Genomic DNA, 19863 nt, shown 5'->3' with positions numbered 1-19863 from the left:
TCTTGAGGGGCAGCCATCAACATAACCTTCCAAGGATCCTCATACATGATCCCACTTAATCAATTCCATTAATCTGTCCATGAGTGTCCACTGGGTGTTGTAAGGAATTTAGGTGGAGAAGTCATGTAGACTGTCACCCAGCCAGTGTGATTGCTGCTGTCCATGCACCCATGACTTCATTCTGGTGGTTTGCCCCAGCCTATCACTTTGAGGAAAGCCTTCTTCACATCTTTATTCCTGAGGCTGTAGATGATGGGGTTAAGGAAGGCAGAGATGACATTATAGAATAGAGCCAACTTCTTGTCCTCTTCTGGGGAAGCCTCAGAGCCAGGTCTCATGTACATGACCATACATGGGATAGAAAACATAGTGACCACAGTTATGTGAGAGGCACAGGTGGAGAAGGCCTTGAGCTGCCCCTGTACTGAGCGGATCCTCAAGATGGTAGCAAAAATATTGATGTAGACAATTATGATGAGGAAGAGTGGGATCAATAGAAGGATGAAGCCCAGGATGAAGTCCAGTTGGTCATTGAGAGATGTGTCTGCACAGGCCAACTTCAAGACAGCAGGTACTTCACAGAAGAAGTGATTGATCTCATTGGGGCCACAATAGGGAAGAACCATGGCAGAGATAGTGTATATCAGGGCACAGCTGATACCCCAGAATCCACAGAAGGCTACCATTGACCCACACAGCAAAGGACTCATGATGACCTTATACCTGAGGGGATGGCAAATGGCCACATACCTGTCATAAGCCATGACTGCAAAAAGCCAAGACTCAGTGATGCCCAGCATCAGGAAGATGTACATCTGAGCCACACATCCAATGTAGGAAATGGTCTTTTTCTTATAAACCAGATGCACCAGCATCTGGGGCACTGTAGTGGTGACATAGCCCATGTCTAGCATGGAGAGGACAATGAGGAAAAAGTACATTGGTGTGTGGAGGCGTGAGTCCATGCATATCAGTGTGATAATTAGCACATTGCCTAAAAGGGTGATCAGATAGAGGAAGAGGAAGATAGTGAAGAGAATAATATTTATCTTTGTGTTACTAGAGAATCCTAGTAGAATAAATTCAGTAACAGAGCTGTGGTTTCTCCAGAGGAAGTCCTGCATCCTTCTCCTGTTAGAGAGATATAAGAGTCATTATTCATAAAGGTGAAACCTCCAGATTCTAACCCCACTGCTGTTCATATATTACGAATGCCAAATACCAGTAGCAGGGTAAGTATATATTAGGATGCCCACAAACCTAGGGACCAAAAATTTTAAAAGAATTTCTTATATGAAGCAACACATTAATATCATACTATTTTAATCTCAGTTTATTTTGATATTCCAAATAAATTGCACATTCTAAAATGTAGGACTTGCAAAATGAGGATCCTAAACTGTGTCTTGCCTTCATAGTTCATATAGCGTATAAAATATTTCAAAGAGTTTGAGGAAATATTTGGAGATTTAAGAATATAGCATTTGCTGTGAGTTTCACACCACATGGGGGAGAAATGGGATTTCTGTCCCTCCTTTGAAGATCCTCCCAAAATTGTCTTCAGTGGGGCCTCTTGAAGAGCTTGATGGGTACTCTGGAACTTTAGAAGGAGAGTTATTTGGTATCTGATTAAAACATGTAGCAGCAGAAAAACAACTATTATTTGGAAATAAATGATACTGTTAATCAAGAGTCAAAGTTATTTGTTTCCATGGACCAGAGGTGAGTGATATTTGGGGTGCTGAGGGGGGAAAGAGAGAGAACTAGAAATAGGTTGTCTGAGATCCTGTGGTTAAGTGGTGAGTTCTAGATTCAGATTTCCTAAATTTATACTCAATCCCTGCTACTTATCAACTGTGCAACCTTGGCCAAATTGCTTAATCTCTCCGTGTTTCATCTGTAAAATGGGGAAAATAATAGCAACCCACCTCTCAGATGTTGTGAGGATTAAATAAGTCAGTACATGAAAAAGATATGGAATGAAAGTGACCTGGCATATAGAAGCACTCAATAAGTGCTAGCTACTACTATTCCTATTTCTATTGATATTACCTTTTCCAAGAGAGCCACAAGGTGGGGCAAAAGTATATTACAAGAAGGAATCTGGAGATACACCCTTAGATTGCTTAGAAGATGAGGAAAGATTCTTAAAAGATGCATTCTCCCTTATCAAGGGAATGGCAAGTGAAAGATCTCCAGAGATAGAGGAGTCTTAGAAAACAAGAACTGTGGATTCCCACTGCTAGACAGCATTACTCATTCTGTAACAACTAGAAAAAATGGCAAATATAATACTTTTAACAATAGTGGAAAGATGGGAAAGTACAGAAGAGTAAATGAACTAAAACTCCAGAGAAAAACTTTTCCATGTAACCTGATATCAATGGCCATTTTCTTCCTTGGAAACATTTGTTGAGACTCCTTACTGGCTATGGGTCAGGTTTGCTTATGGATTTGAAGACTAAATGTTGTTATGGTGTCAACTACACCCAAAATGATTTACAGATGCAATGTAAATTCAACAGCCTACTTTGTAGAAATGGAAAAGCCAATCATCAAATTTATTTGGAAGGGTAAGGGGCCTGAATAGCCAAAACCATCTTGAAAAAGAAGAACCAAGTTGACAAACTCACATTTCATGACTTAAAGCTCATTTCAAAGCTACAGTGGTCAAACAAGCATGGTACTGGCACAAGAATAGATATATCTACCAATGGAAGCAAATTGAGAGTTCAGAAATAGACTTTCACATCTATGCTCAATTGATTTTTGACAAGGCTGACACGTCCACTCAATTGGGAAACAAGTCTTTTCAACAAATGGTGCTGGGAGATCTGGATATCCATATGCAAAAGAATGAAGGAGGACTCCCATCTCATACCATATACAAAAATTAACTCAAAATGGATCAAATACATAAATATAAGTACCAGCATCATAAAACTCCTAGAAGAAAATGTAAGAAAGCATCTTCAGGATCTTGTGTTAGACAATGGTTTCTTAGACTTTACACCCAAAGCACAAGCAACAAAAGAAAAAAATAAGATAAATGTGACCTCAACAAAACTAAAAACTTTTATCCATCAAAGGACTTTATCATGAAAGTGAAAAGACAACATATTTGATGGGAGAAAAACTTGGAAATCACATATCCTTTAAGGGTTTAATATCCAGAATATATAAAGACATCCTACAACTCAACAATAAAAGACAAACAAGCCAATTTAAAAATGGGCAAAAGACTTGATTGAATAGACATTTCTCCAAAGAGGATGTACAAATGGCTAAAAGCAAATGAAAAGATACTCAACACTAAATATTAGGGAAATGCAAATCAAAACCATCATGAGATATCACTTCACAACCATTAGAATGGCTACTATTAATAAAACAAAAAATTACAAGTGTTGGAAAGGATATGGAGAAATAGGAACACTCATTCATTGCTGGTAGGAATGTAAAATGATGCAGCTGCTGTGGAAGACAATTTGGAAGTTCCTCAGGAAGCTAAATATAGAATTACCATATGACCCAGGAATCCCGCTACTAGGTATATACCCAGAATTGAAAGCAGGGACTTAAACAGATAGTTGTACACTGATGTTCATAGTTGCATTTATCACAAGCAACCCATGTGTCCATCAACTGATGACTGGATAAACAAAACGTGGTATGCACATAGATGGAATATTATTCAGCTCTAAAAAGGAATGAAGTACTGATGCATGCAACAACTTAGATGAAGCCTGAGGACATTATGCTGAGTGAAATAAGCCAGGCACAAAAGGACAAATATTGCATGATCTTACTGAGAGGAACTAATAATATGCAAATTCATACAGTTAGAATCTAGAGTATATAGGTTACTGGGGGGGTGGACTGGGGTAGAGAATGGGGAGCTGATCCTTAATTTGTACAGAATTTCTATTTAGGCTTATTGTAAAAGGTTTGGATATGGATGGTGGTGATAGTAGAACATTATTGTGAGTGTAATCAGTAGCGCTGAATTAAGTACATGAATGTGGTTGAAAGGGGAAATTTTGGGTCCTGAATGTTACTGGAATGAAAGTTAAAGGATAGAACATGGGACTGTATAACTCAAGGAACACTGTTGTGGATGATGGACTGGGGTTCATATCACAAGTATAAGAATATTCTTTGATGAATTATAACAAATAAAACTAATACAGGATGTTAATAATAGGGTAGATGGTGAAAAATGCAGTTAATATAGTTAACAGTATTACTTTAATATCCTTCCATCAGTTGTAACAAAGGTACCACACTAATGCAAAGTGCCAACAATAGGGAGGTATATGGGAACACTATTTTTTACATGACTTTTCTGTAAACCTACAACTTCTCTAATTAGAAAATAATTTTTAAAAACATTATGCTAAGTGAAAGAAACAAGATACAAAGTACTACATACTGTATGATTACATTTATAAATGTAAATATAAATAAATATAGAGAGACAGGAATAGATTATTCATTATGTAAGACTGGGGAAGGAGAGAGAGATAAAGAGGTGACTGCTAAGGGGTATGGAGGTTTTTTTTGTAATAATGAAAATGTTCTAAAATTGTGGTGACAAATGTACTCTTCTGTGAATATACCAAAAGCCATTGATTGTATACTTTGGATGGACTGAATGGTATGTGAATATATTTCAAGAAACCTGCTTAAAAAGAAAACAGATGGGAAGCAACCCAAGTGTCCAACTACCAATGACTCAATAAACAAAATGTGAAACGAAATACAGTGAAATATTATTAAGCATTAAAAAATGAATTTCTGAGTCATGAGATGACATGGATGAACCTTTAAAACATAATGTTGAGTGAAATAAGCCAGACAAAAAAAGGACGAATATTGTATGATCTCATTCATATGAAATAATTAGAGAAAGCAAACTCATAGAGTTTGAATCTAGAAAATAGGTTACAAGGGGCTGGGTTATGTGTAGGGAATGGGGAGTTAATACTTAAATTGTACAGAATTTCTATTTGGGTTGATTGTATAGTTTTGGAAATGGATGGCGGTGATGGTAGCACAATATTGTCAGTGTAATTAACAGCACTGAATTATATACACGATTGTGGTTAAAGGGGAAATGTTAAGTCATATATATATATATTACTAGAATAAAAATTAAAAGGAAAAAACAGAGGACTGTACAATACAGTGAACCCTATTTTAAACTGCCTGTATGTCAGGGATGCATTGGGATCAACCTAGGCTTAGAGAGTGGTGGGGCAGAATGACCTTTGAGGTTCATTTCATCAGGAAGAGTCAAGGACTTTCATGTCTTCTCTGTTCTCTTTATTATCCAACTTCACTTGATCCTGACACCTAATGCCTGGAATATTGCAGCAACCTCTCACTTGTGACTCCTGCCCTCCACCCACCCTCTTAGTCCTATAGCATTTCCAGGAACAGTCTTGATAAAACATTATTTTCACTGTGACCTAGGTCTGCTCACGTATACATAATATGGTGCAGAATGTATGTGGGTAAGAGAGTGGGGTGCTTAGAGAGGAAGATCATAAGCAATGGGAATAAGGCAAAGGTGAGCAGGCTCCAAAAGGACTCTCAGCCCATCATTCCTGGGGTGACTATAACAGGGAGTATCACTAGACAGCAGGTGTCTTGGAAGGAGGTGTGTGCCTCACTACCTCTCCCGAGTATAAGATCTTTGGGTGAGTGTCAATTCCAAGGTGGTCCTCCAAATCCTTGCATCCCTGAGCGTTCCTTGCAGCCTCCCTCCTATTCTCCTATATCCGAGTACTTCTGTATCAACCTTCCCCACTTCCCATCTGCTACACCTTTGTCTTGCCAACTTCCAAGAGTCCTACCCGACTAGGATGGGGCATGGGAGAGCCCAACCGCCTCATTTCCCCTAACAACGTCCCCTTCTCTTTCCCATTGTCTTCATTGGCAACTGAAGGACAGCATTCTTAAGGAAGATGCTCACCCTAATTCAGGTAATAAGGGAGAGAGAAAGAAGGGCAGCTGGATGGAGAAAAGAAAGCAAAACAAGCCAGTCAGAGCTATTGGGAAAAAAAAGTTAGAAGCAGCAGGACAGAGCAAGAGACACAGGCATGAAGGGACACAGATGTCAGGATTTGTAGACATTGGCAAGAGCCAGAGGCAAGCAAAAGAAGGGATGCCTCAGGTGGGAGGGCCCCCATGCTACAGCTCTCTTGCCCCCTCCATGCCTCCTTACCTTCTGTCAGGCTCTGTGTGTGAGATGGGCCTCTGAGAGCCTTAGGAGCTCTCCTTTGAAACTCTGCTCTTGGGGGCCTTGATTCCCAGGAGGGCAAATCCAGCAACTTCCTAATGAGCTTCCTGTGCCTTTGAATTCCCCAAGATCTGAGCATCAAGTCTGAACTCTAACACCTGGTACTCACAGACAGCTATGCACAGCCAGACCCCCTGAACTCTAAGCTTGAGCCCCAATTGCTCCCCACAGGCCCTCCTTGTGCTCTGGTCAGATGAGTCTTCAGTCTGTCCATGTTGACTTGTGCTCCATATTTTCTCCAAGTTAGCACCAGACTGCTTGGGTGTCATTCCTGCTTTAGATACACTTACCAGCTGTGCGACTTTGGGTAAGTTTGAAAACTCTAAGTTTACATTTTCTTATCAGTAAAGGGAGGATCATAATAGAACTTGTCTCATTGGATTGTTGTGAAGACGAAATGAGTTAATAAGTATAAAGCTTTAAGGACTGTGCCTGGATTATAGTGATTTGTAAATGTATTATTCTCCTGCCTTTTCCCCCTACTGTGCACCCACCTGAAAGACCCTCTCCCCTTATGTTTTTAAGTCTCCTCTAATTTCAGGTCCACCTCCTCCAGGAAGTCTACCAGGGCTACTGGACAGGCCTCTGTTCTCCTGTTACCCTCACTCTTGGTCATTGTTGTTGCAGTTCCTGAATGACCTGTGGGGACTCTGAGAATCCCAGCCTTCCGTCCCAGCTGAAGTTCCCAGCCTAACACACCTGTGTGACTTCTGTCTTTCAGAAAGTATGTGTCAGCTCCTTTGAGATCCCCCACTTTCTGTCTTCCAGCAAACACTTTTGTATAACCTCCTCCGGGCCAGGTCTTGTGATGGGTAGAGGGAATGTAGAGCCAAGAGGAAATGCTCCTTGTAAATACCTACAAATAGGTGTCTTCAGGGCTTCATAAGAGCACTACTTAATTGCAGCTAAGTTTCCCCAAGGGAATGACATTTAAATTGGGTCTTTCAGAATGCAATGGAATATTCCATATGGAAAGGAATGAGAATGTTAGGCATAAGTAAGCAAAGGCTAGGCAAAGCCACAGTGCACAGCATGTTTAGAGAACAGTGGATGTCTGGGTCAGAATGAAAAGAGTAGTCAGAGTGGGAAGCAGGGTTAGGTTACAAATGCTCCTTAAACCATGATAAGAATCGAGAACTCTATCCTGAGCAGTGTGGAGCAACTGGAACACTTAATGTGGGGGAATGACATGGTCACGTTTGAAATTCAGAAATACAACTCTGATGACTGGTGTGTGAGAGAAACTGGAGAGGAGAGAGTATATATAGGCACAATGATACCAGGATAGATGAAACTGCAAACTGGAGACATTTTTGGTTTTCACTGCTGGTGTGTGTGCTGGGGGAGGGGGATGAATATGCTACTGGCATCTAGTGGATAGAACACAGTGGTGCAGTTAAATATAAAACATTGCACAGGATCGCTCCCCACAACAATGTATAACACAGTCCAAAGTGTCAATAGTGTCAAAATTGAGGAACCCAGGATGATAGGAACATTAATTCACATGTTGCCCCTGGGTGCTAACCTGCCTGTATCCTGGGAAGTGGTTATGCTTAGGCTTCTTTGGGTGTCCTTAGAATGGGAAGGGAGCTACTTGGGAGGTCAGAAGCCTGAAGAATGTCCTGATTCCATAACTTGTAATCTGGGACAGGTGAATGAATAGTAACTTAAAGAGTTGTTTCTTATTAGCCCATCCAGAGTGTCTGCTATCTTAAGATCAAACGAATGATCTTACTCCTACTCTCAAGGGATTTACACACATGTTGCATACATGCATAGTTGCTGTAGCTTAAAGATAGCAGTGCATGGTCATAAAATTCTAAGTGCTTAATGAAACAAAGAGGTCTAAATAGAGATTCAAGGGCTCATGAAATACACGATATAGCAATGTCAAGAAATGAAATATGAGCTGCCAGAGCTCTGGAAAGAATGGAAGAGAAAAATAAAATGACCATAGAAATGTTGACCATATTACATAATACACAAAGGAGACCAGAAAATGCTAAAAATACCTGAATGATAGGGAAATCAGGATTGAGAAAATTAAGCAATTGAAATGGAAGAGAACAAAGATTGTGAAAGGATAAAAAAGTGATAGATATATAACACAAATAAAGACTAATATATGCAGATAGTTAGTGTCTTTGAAGACTAAACTGAATAAATCTAACAAATTAATATTTAAACTACAACGCAAGAAAAAATAAAATGTGTTGATCCCACAGATTGAAAGGTGACATAACATAACACATTAGTAAAATCTAATATAGAGATGAACAAAGAAACAAATCCTAATAAGTATATTGTGCCTCAGTGATAAATAAAACTCCTACAGGGGTACAAAGAAAAACTTCTATGAAAGAAAAATATTAGATTAGCCTCAGACTTTTTCATATCATCATTCAGTGGTAGAAAATGGGACAGTGGAACAATGCTTACCCAAAGTCCTCAGCTGAAAAAAAAATGTGTGGCTCAGGAATATTATATCTAGTTCAACTTTTTTCTCATACATACATAGCAAACATTCTTTATACACAAGAACTTAGGAAATATAGTTTTCCTCTCTTTTTTTAATTCTGTTTTATTGAGATATATCCACATAGCATATAATCATCCAAAATATATTATCAGTTGTTCACAGTACCATCTTATAGTTGTGCATTCATCACTACAATCAATTTTTGAACATTTTCATTGTTCAAAAAAAAAAGAATAAAAATTAAGTAATAAAAGAACACCCAAAACATCCCATTTCCCCATCCCACCTATTATGAATTTAATTTTTGTCCCCATTTTTCTACTTATCTGTCCATACACTTGATAGAGGGAGTGTGAGTCACAAGGTTTTCATAATCACACAGTCACACCGTGTAAGCCATATACTTATACAATCAGAAAATATAGTTTTAAGAATCCCTTCTTGAACAAATGACTAGAGCATGAACTTTGGCCAACTAAGAGGTGATTGGAAAAACCATAGATATAAACACTGAATTGATCTAAATAAGGTTATATATTTAATCTTTAGTTCTAATATTAAAATATTTGTAGAGAGAATTTTCATTATTTTATCTCCCCAGTATTTCCCTGGAAGACTTTGCTTGCAAGGCTCCCATTACTTGACCTAACTTGGACCTTGCACAGTGTGAAAAGCCTTTTCCCCAGGAGCATTTGTCAAAAGCAGTTGAGGCCATTGATTAACTATACAGCTGTTTGTGCTGGTGGATAACTATGGTGACAAAAACAGGCCAACCAAAAAGAAAAAGCTGGAGAATAAGATGTCGATAGGGGCTTTGAAAAACTTAGACATATTTCTTGGAATCTAGAGGGCCCCACACATGCCTAAGGCTGTGTACATGTTCAGCAAAGACCTGAGGGGGCCCTAATATCTCACCTTGGGCTAATCTTGAGGCTCTGTGCAATCAGAATGTGAAGACTAAGCAAAAGTTGTCAATGACATGGCTGAGTGTTGAAGGCATACCCCAACATGCACCCAGAGCACTCAGAAAAGACCAGGAGACTTATTGTTTCCAGAAACTTAAGGAAATCTCTGTCCAATCATTATCTGACCACTAAGCTAACTGAGCAGAGACTTAAATGGTCACACACAATGAAGAACACTGACTTTAAAGAATTGATACAGAAAAGGAACAAAACAAAGTAACAACAAACAAAAAAACCTTGGGAGGGAGGAGAATCTGTTTTCCAAAATTGCCACATAATATTATTTAAAATGTCAATTTTTCAACAACAATGAAAAATACAAGGCATGCAAACAAGCAAGAAAAGGTGGCAAATGCACAGCAAAAAACTGTCCTTGGGAAGCCCAGGTTTTGAATTTACTAGACTAAGACATTAAACCAGCTATTTTAAATATGTTCAAAGGACTAAGGGAAATCATGTCAAAAATAACTAAAGGAAAATTTGAGAATGCTGTCTCATCAAGGATAGAATGTCAATAAAGAGATAGAAATTGCTTTAAAGTAAAATGAAAACCACAGACATCGACATCATCAAGATGGCAGTGTAAGATATCCCCATGAATGTTTCTTCCTAGAGACAACTAAATAAAAGGGAAGATTCAACTCTCTTAGAAATCTAGAGGAAATTGAGACTGGAGACTCTATAAGAACTGAATTGGAAAAAAAAACCTAAAAAGTTAGGGGAGCAATGGAGCAGATTTGCTGGTCTGGCTCACTCCCCATGCTCAAATCTGCACTGTTTATGCAAGGCTTAACAGTGGATTCCTGGCCATGGCATATCCTGTTACAGTCACTGATATAGTTTAGCATCCCATGCACATTCGTTCATAAGGAACCAAAACTATACAGATCCATAGTGGCACTCTAGTGGTCTGCACATTCAAAGCAGTTCCCTGAGACCAGAGTGGCCTGTGGTGCAACCTTTTGTAAGCTGTCCACACTCCCAGGCCAGACCCTAATTGCCAATTCATCTAAATGAAAAGATTGGTTGTCTTTTCACATTGACCTTATCTGGTTCTGTGGGTCAACAACCTCTAATCTGGAAGTTATTGGAGGCAGAAAAAACTGCGTAGAGGTGGACAGTGATTGCTGTACAGCAGTGTGGACCCAGGGCTGGAAACTGGAGTGAAGGAGTGGTCCAGAGCACAGACCTCAGGCTGAGCAAACTGCAGCTGACAGAAAGAAAAATCTATATAAAACAAAGAGAACATCCCAGGATGCCAAGAGGAGAAACAAAAGAATGAAAATCCTCTTCTGGAGAGGAAACAGTCAAGCATCCTAGGGTACTCATGAAAGCTACTGCATCTCTAAGAGGAGAAACAAAGAAAGGAAATCCTCTCCTGGAGGGGAAACAGTCACACATACAGGTGCAGAAAGACCTGAGAAAAATCAAATGGTTAAACATGGACTGCTCTAAAGATTCAGTATAAACTGGGTGGTCAAGCATTGAAGAAGAACTTTAACACACAGCAAATCTACAATAAAACATTAGACAAGAGGAAGAAACCTACTTCCAGAGTTAGCACATTAAAATAATCAAATGTGCAGACAGCAATTGTGCCAGTTTGGATATATTATCTCCCTCCAGAAGCCATATTCTTGAATGCAATCTTGCGGGGGCAGATTGGGTAGTCTGTTGATTAGGGTGGAAATGTTTGATTAAATTATTTCCATTCAGAGTGGGTCTTAATTAAATCACTGGAGTCCTATAAGAAAGCTCACAGACAGAAGGAGCTCAGAGCAGCTGAGAGGGACATTTTGGAGAGAAGCTAAGAGTGACACTGACACTGACACTTGGAGATGCTTGGAGACATTTGGAGATGCTAGACCAGAGTTTGTTCTGGAGAAACTAAGAGAGAACCCCCAGATGGTTAGATGCACAGGAACTGACGAAGTTAAGAAAGACAAGCCCAGAGACATTTTTGAGAAAGCCATTTTGAAACCAGAACCCAGGAGCAAAGGATCAGCAGATGCCAGCCATGTGCCTTCCCAGCTGTATTAGTTAGGGTTCTCTAGGGAAACAGAATCAACAAGAGATATTTATAAATATAAGATTTTATAAAAGTGTCTCATGCAACTGTGGGTCTGCATGAGTCCAAATTCTGTAGGGCAAGCAGCAAACTGGCAACTCCGATGAGAAAAATTCAAAGGACTAAGGGAAACCATGTAAAAAATAACTCTGACATGCTTTGAATGTGCAGACCACTAGAGTGCCACCATGGATCTGTGTGGTTTGGGGTCCTCATGACTGAATGTGCATCTCTGATGAAGGTGTTTGATGAGCTCCTCAGGCAGCAAACTGGCAATTCTGATGAAGGTGTTTGATGAACTCCTCAGGAAACACTTTGCTGGCTAGCCAAAGAAGTGAAGTTCCTCTGTCTTTCTCATTTAAAAGTCTTCAACTGATCGGATTAAATCCAGCTGATTGAATTCTCTCATTACAGAAGACACACCCTTCGTTGACATAATCAGTCACAGCTGCAGCCAATTGACTGATGATTTAATAAACCAGCCACTAATGTCCTTGCAGTAACAGACCAGTGCTTGCTTGACCAGACAGCTGAACACCATCACTGGCCAAGTTGACACACGAACCTAACCATCACATCAGCTGACAGAGGTGTTCCAGTTGCCATTGGCCATCATTCTTCAGTGAAGGTATCCTCTTGTTGATGCCTTAGTTTGGACACTTCTATGGTCTTAGGATGATAAACTTGTAGCCAAATAATACCCCTTTATAAAAGCCAATCCATTTCTGGTATTTTGCATAATGGAAACATTAGCAAACTGGAACAGCAATAAAAGATCACAAGTCATACAAAGAAACAGAGAGAGATGGCTTATTCTAGGGAACAAATGAAAACAACTGAGGAAGCACAGATATTGAAGCAATTAATAAAAGATGTTCAGTCAAATCCCCTAAATGAGTTCAGTGAGCTAAAGGAAAACATGGACATAGAACAAAAGGGGGTCAAGATGACACGGTGTGAATAAAAAGATTTGGAAAGTCTAAAAAGTAACATAACAGAAATTATGGGGATGAAAGACACAATAATGGAGATTATAATTAGAGACATTCAACAGCAGATTTGGACGGGCAGAAGAAAGAATCAATGAACTACAATATAGGACCATTGAAATCATGCAGTCTGAAGAGATAATAGAAAAAAAAGAATGAAAGAAATGAGCAGAGCCTAAGGGACCTGTGGGGCAACATAAAACACACCAATATACACATTATGGGAGTCCAAAAAGGAGAGGAGAAGAAAAAGGGGGCGTAAAGAATACTTGAGGAAATAATGGCCCCGAACTTCCAAAATCTGACAAAAATAAACATGAATATTCACATCCAAGAAGAGCAATCAACTCCAAACAGCATAAACCCAAATAGACCTATGCCAAGACATATGATCAAAATATTGAATCCCAAAGATAAAGAGAAAATTCCGGAAGCAGCAGGAGAGAAGAAATTCACCACATACACTATAACCCTGATATGACTGTCAGTTTCTCATCAGAAACCATAGAGGCAGAAAGACAGTGGTATGACATATTTAAGTTACTATAAAAGAAAAAATGCCAGCCAACAAAACTGTCCTTCAAAAATGAGGGAGTGTTTAAGACATTCATGAATAAACAAAAACTGAGAGAGAATATCATCAAGAGACCTACCTAACCCCCAAGAAATGCTAAAGGGAATTCTTCAGGTTGAAAGGAAAGGACAGTAGATTATAACTTGAAGCAGTGTGAAGAAATGAAGATCTCCAGTAAAGGTAACCTCATGTTTAAATGCAAACCCTAGTAATATGGCATGCTTGGTATGAATCTCTATGCTTTATGTCCTATAATATTTGGATTACAACTGAATAAGGAATAATCATATTCCTATGTTATAAACACAATATAAATAGGTAATGTGTGACAAAAACATGAAGAGGGGGAAAAGAGTGGTATAGGAACAGACACTGTATATGCTACTGAAGATACATTGGTATCATCTTGAACTAGGTGTCACAGACTTGGGTTATTTAATACAAACATCATGGTAACCAAAGAAAGTATTTAAAATATATACAGAAATGGGAATGAGAAAGGGATAAATGAGTTATATCACAAAGGTCAACTATACACAAAAAGAAGTGCAATAAAGGAAAAAGGGATAAAAAAGGTATGACATAAGAAACAAAGGACAAAGTGGCATAAGTCCTGTGTTAGTAATGATACTGAATGTAAATGGATTAACTTTCCAATCAAAACAAAAGGTGAAGAAATGGATTAAAAACTATGATATAACTATATGTTGTTCACAAGAGACTCACCTTATACCTAAAACACAAATAGGTTGAAAGTGAAAGGATGGAAAAAAATATTCCATTCAAATAGCAACCAAAAGAGAGCCAGATGCCACTACTTATATTAGATAAAATACTTTACAAGAGACAAAGAATGGCACTATATAGTCAATCCACCAAGGAGATATAACATCTATGCACCTAATCATAATGTCCCAAAATACATGACGCTAATACTGACAAAACTAGAGGGAGAAATAGAAGCCTTTCTAATATTAGTTGGAGACTTTAATATACCATTTTCATCAGTGTATAGAGCAGCTAGCCAGAAAGATCAATAAGAGAATGGAGAACTTGAACCATAATGTGTCAGTTTGTATATATTATGTCCCTCAGAAAAAGCCATATTCTCTAATGCAATCTTGTGGGGACAGATCTATCAGTCTTTCTGATTAGGGTGTGACCTCTTGATTGAATGTTTCCATGGAGATTTAACTCACCCAACTAAGGGTAATACCTTTGACTAGATTATTTCCATGGAACTGTTACCCCACCTATTCAGTGTCGGTCTCAAGCAAATTACTGCAGTCCTATAAGAGCTCACAGACAGAAGGAGCTCAGTGCTGCAGCTGAGAAAGAGACTTTTGGAGAGACATTTTGGAGCTGACTGCTCTGGAGACACTAGCCCAGAGTTTGCTCCAAAGAAGCTAAGAGAGACAATCCTGGAGACATTTTGGAAAAAGCCATTTTGGAACAAGAACCCCAGAGAAGATGCTAGCCATGTGCCTTCCCAGTTAACAGAGGTTTTCCAGATGGTATCAGCTGTTCTTCAGAGAAGTTATGTTCTTGTTGTTGACTTAATTTGGACACTTTTATGGCCTTAGAACTGTAAATTTGTAACTAATAAACTCCCTTAATAAAAGCCAATCCTTTTCTTGTATTTTGTATAACTGCAGCATTAGCAAACAGGAACAAATGCTATATATGAACTAGACCTAAAACAGACATATACAGAGAACTCCACCCAACAACAGCAGAAAGTATATTCTGCTTAAGTGCATGTGAATCATTCTCCAGGAGAGAGCACATGTTAGATCACAAAACAAGTCTCAAGAAATTTTAAAAGATTGACATTATGCAAAGCATCTTCTCTGATCAGGAGGAAACTTTTCCTAACTCATTTTGTGAAGTCAACATTACCCTAATACCAAAGCCAGATAAAGATACCACAAGAAAAGAAAATTGCAGACCAATTTCTCTTATGAACTTACATGCAAATATTTTCAATAACATACTACCAAATCTAATCCAACAGCATATTAAAAGAATTATACACCATGATTTATCCCAGGAACATAAGGGTGGTTCAACATAAGAAAATCAATCAATGTAATACCCCACATTAAGGGAAAGAAGGAAAAAACCACATGATCATCTCAATTGACTTAAAAAAGGCCTTTGACAAAATCCAACACCTTTTCATGACAAAAGCATTCAGAAAAATAAGAATAGAAGGTAACTTCCTCAAAATGATACAGACTTATATGAAAAACTCACAGCTAGTCTTATACTGAGCAGTAAAAGATTGAAAGCCTCCCCTTTGAGATCAGGAACAAGAAAAGGATGCCTGCTTTCACCACGGTTAATCAGCACTGTATGGGAAATCTTTGCTGGAGCAATTTTCAGCACTGTACTAGAAGTCTTTCTGGAGCAATTAGGCAAGAAAATGAAATAAAAGTATTTTAATCAGAAAGAAAGAAGTAAAACTATGTCTACTTACAGATGGCATATTTCTTTATATAGAAGATCCCAAAGAATCCACAAGGAAACTACTAGAACTGATAAATGAATTTAGCAAAGTTGCAGGCTACAAGATCAACACACAAAATAGTTCTATTTCTAAATAGTTCTATACTACCAAAGAATATTCTGAAACAGAAATTTTTTAAAATCCCCTTCACAATAGCTCACAAAAGAATAAAATACCTAGGTATAAATTTAAGGATATGAAGAACTTGTACACTGAAAAACACTGCTGAAATAAATAAAAGAAGATCTAAAAAAAATAGCAAGACATCCCATGCTCATGGACAGGAAGACAATGTTATTAAGATGTCAATAGTACCCAAAGTTATCTATAGATTCAATGCAATACCCATCAAAATCCCAGCAGTCTTTTTTACAGAAATGGAAAAACCAATCCTCAAATTCATATGGAATTATGAGGGGCCCTAAACAGCCAAATCAACATTGCAAAGGAGGAAAAAAGTTGGCGGCCTTACATTTCCAGATGTGCAGAGTCACAGTAATCAGAGCAATGTGGAACTGGCATAAAGATATTCACATAGACCAATGGAATTGAATTCATAGTTCAGAAATAAACCCACGCCTCTGTGGCCAACTGATATTTGACAAGAGTGCCAAGTACATTAATTGGGGAGAGAACAGACTCTTGGTTTGGGAAAACTGGATATCTACATGTGAAAGAATGAAATTAGACCCATACCTTAAACCATACACAAAAATTAACTCTAAATGGCTCAAGGACCTCAACTTAAAAGTTAAAACCATAAAACTCCTAGAATAAAAATAGGGGGGAGCCATCACAAACCTTGAATATGGTAGTAATTTCTTAGATGTGACACCAAAAACATGAGCAACAAAATAAATTTATAACTTTGGTTCATCAAAGACACTATCAACAAAGTGAAAAAACAACCTAAAGAATTGGAGAAAATAATTGCAAACAAAATACTGAAAAGAGTTTAGTATAAAGAATATATAATGAACTGTTAGAATTCAACAATGAAAAGACAACCTCATTGAAAATAAATGGACAAGGACTTGAATAGGCATTTCTCTAAAGAAGATATATAATTGGACAACAAGAACCTGAAAAGAGGTTCAACATCGTTCATCAGGAAATGCAAATCACAGCCATGAGATACCACTTAACACCCATGGGATGGTTATTACTGGAAAAAAAGAGAGAAAAGAATGTGTTCACTAGAATGCAGAGAAAGAGGAACTCTTACACATTACTAGCGGCACTGTAGAATAGTGTGGGCACCGTGGAAATCAGTTTGGTAGCTCCTCAAAAAATTGAAACCAGAATTTCCATATGACCCAGCAATCCCACTTCTAGGCATATACCCAAAAGAATTAAAAGCAGGGACTTGAACAGATATTTGTACCCATGCTTATAACAGCATTATTCACAATAGCCAAAAGGTAGAAATAATCCATGTCCATCAACGGATAAATGGATAAGCAAAATGTGGTGGGTATAGACATACAACAGAAAATTATTCAGCTGTAAAAAGGAATGAAGTTCTGGTGCAAACTGCAACATGGATGACAACTTGAAGACATCATGTTGAGTAAAATAAGCCAGACACAAAAAGACAAATAAACAAATATGTGGTAAATACATACAATGGAATATTATTCATCCACAAAAAAGAATGAAATTCCGATGCATGAGACAACATGAGCCTAGAAGACATCATGTTGACAGAAATACAACAGAGACAAAAGAACAAATATTGTACGATCTCACTGATATGAAATAATTATAATAAACTCATAGAGTCAAACTCTAGACTATAGGCTACGAGGGGCAGGGTGGGGATAGGGAATTGGTAGTTAAGGCTTAGACTGTTCAGAGTCCCTTTAGGAACAATGGAAGTGTTTTGGTAATGGATGCTGGTGATGGTAGCACAACATTGTGAGCATAATTAACAATGCTGAAATGTATATCTGAATGTGGTTAAAAAGGGGAAATGTTAAGTTGTATTTATGGTAATAGAAACAATTTAAAAAAAAAAATCCATGAAACTGAACTACATGAACAGTGAACCCTAAGTTAAACATGGACTATAGTTAATAGTACAATTATAAAAATGTGCTTTTATCAACTCCCCTCCAAGATCTCTTCCAGCCACTAACCTTCCAAAATTTAATCCCAAAACCTGTTTTATGTTTTGATAAAAATTCTTAAAGGAACTGCGTATAGGGGCTCAACTAGGTGCTAGGAAATATCAGGCAAAACAATGAAACTTACCCACAGGAAACATGTAAACAAGGAAGACTCTGAAGATTTCTATAAATTGAGCTAATAATCAGATCAATAAAAATACTGGCATGAAATGCTGTATACTGAAACTGCCATACTAGTACAAAGAGAGAAAAGGAAGAGAAAAGATATTCACATTTGTTTAGCACAATAGAGACACTGTTCAATCTCCAGCCTGCTTTTCTTGGTACTCCTGTTCAGTGACCAGGACCTTCAAGTGACCAATCTTAATTAGGTCAGTCCCCTGTGTACTTCCATGACACAAGTAAAAAAGACATAAAAATAATTATGGCAGTTAACACTTAATTCTGGTATTGTTTTGTAGGCAGACTTTTTTAAATTCCTTCACACTGTACACAAAATCAAATAATCCTCATGATAATTTTATAAGGCAGTCTATTTTGACACCCATTTTACTGAAGAAGAAAATAAGGCACAGAGAGATTAAATCGTTTCCCCAAGGCCATGCAGCAAGAAGATGGTGGAGCTATAATTCAAAAACATGTAGCCATACACAATTTATATGGGATCATAGCCCAAAATGTGAAAAGGAAACAGATACAAAGATTTTACAAGATATCATAAGAAAATACTTTATGACCTCAAGATAGGCAAAGATTTTTAAAAATAAGTGAAAGCCATTCACCATAAAGGGAAAAAATTTAAATTATACTCTGAAAATTAAGAATGTCTGAAGTTACCATTAAAAGAGTAAAAGACAAGTGGCAGGATGGGAAAAGAAATTTTTAACAACAAAGGAGTCATATCCAGAATTCAGTAAAAGACAACCCAACTTATAAATGAGCAAAAGACTGTGCAAAGGGGAATTCAAATAGTTAGTAAACATATTAAAAATGATCAGCACCATTAATCGTTAGGAAAATGCAAAATAAAACCACATTGACATACCATTACTCCCCAATAAGAATGGTTCATTTTTAAAATAAATTGACAATACCATGAGTTGGTGAGGATATGGAGCAACTGAAATTCTCATGTTCTTCTAGTGAGAGTAAAAATTGATGCTACCACTTATGAAAATTGTTTAGCAGTAAATAGTAAAGTTGGACATATACATGTCCTGTGACTCAGCAATTCCAACACTAAAAAGATACCAAGTAGAAATTCATGCATATGCATGTAAAAAGATGTACAAATATTTATAGAAGCAGTATTTGCAACAGCTAAAATAAAAAAATTAGTCAAATGTCCATCAACAGTAAAATGGATACACAAATTATAAAATAATCATATGGAATGCAATGCTACACATATTATTTTCAAAGAACAAAGAAGCAATGGTAGCACTACCATTGGCCGCCTCAAAAGAAACAACAGAATCCAGAAAATAAATAAATAAATAAAAAGGAATGATATTGTTAAAGTACTGAAAGTAAATAACTGCCAACATAAAAATCTATACCCAGTGAAACTATCAAGCAAGCATAGAGGTGAAAAAAGTGACATTTTCAGACAAACAAAATTTAAAGACTTTAGGACCAGCAGACTCACACTAAGGAGAATACTAAAATATCTTCTTTGGGCAGAAAGAAAATAATCCCAGATGGAAGGTCACAGATGCAAGAAGAAATGAATGAAAAAGAAAATGATAATCTAAATTGACTGTATTAAACAGAAACAATAATGTGTGAGGTGAAGAATTGCTATATAAATAAAATTATGGTAATAATGACATGTAGATTGAAA

The 19863-nt window shown here is 37.6% G+C and overlaps 1 protein-coding gene across 1 annotated transcript; it reads right to left on the bottom strand.

Moving 5' to 3' along the window:
* Window positions 1–176: 176 nt before the first annotated feature.
* LOC119519593 (olfactory receptor 2G3-like) lies at window positions 177–1124 on the bottom strand. Its single transcript, XM_037817329.1, has one exon. The coding sequence runs from the start codon at window positions 1122–1124 to the stop codon at window positions 177–179; it is 948 nt and encodes a 315-aa protein (XP_037673257.1).
* Window positions 1125–19863: the final 18739 nt, after the last annotated feature.

This window comes from Choloepus didactylus, chromosome 2 (assembly GCF_015220235.1).
Source record: "Choloepus didactylus isolate mChoDid1 chromosome 2, mChoDid1.pri, whole genome shotgun sequence".
NCBI classification, from domain to species: Eukaryota; Metazoa; Chordata; class Mammalia; order Pilosa; family Megalonychidae; genus Choloepus; species Choloepus didactylus.
This window is presented reverse-complemented; position numbering and strand designations above follow the sequence as displayed.

What these genes read in the sequence shown, in the direction of transcription:
- LOC119519593 (XM_037817329.1), bottom strand. Translation starts at nt 1,124, where the DNA reads ATGCAGGACTTCCTCTGGAGAAACCACAGCTCTGTTACTGAATTTATT.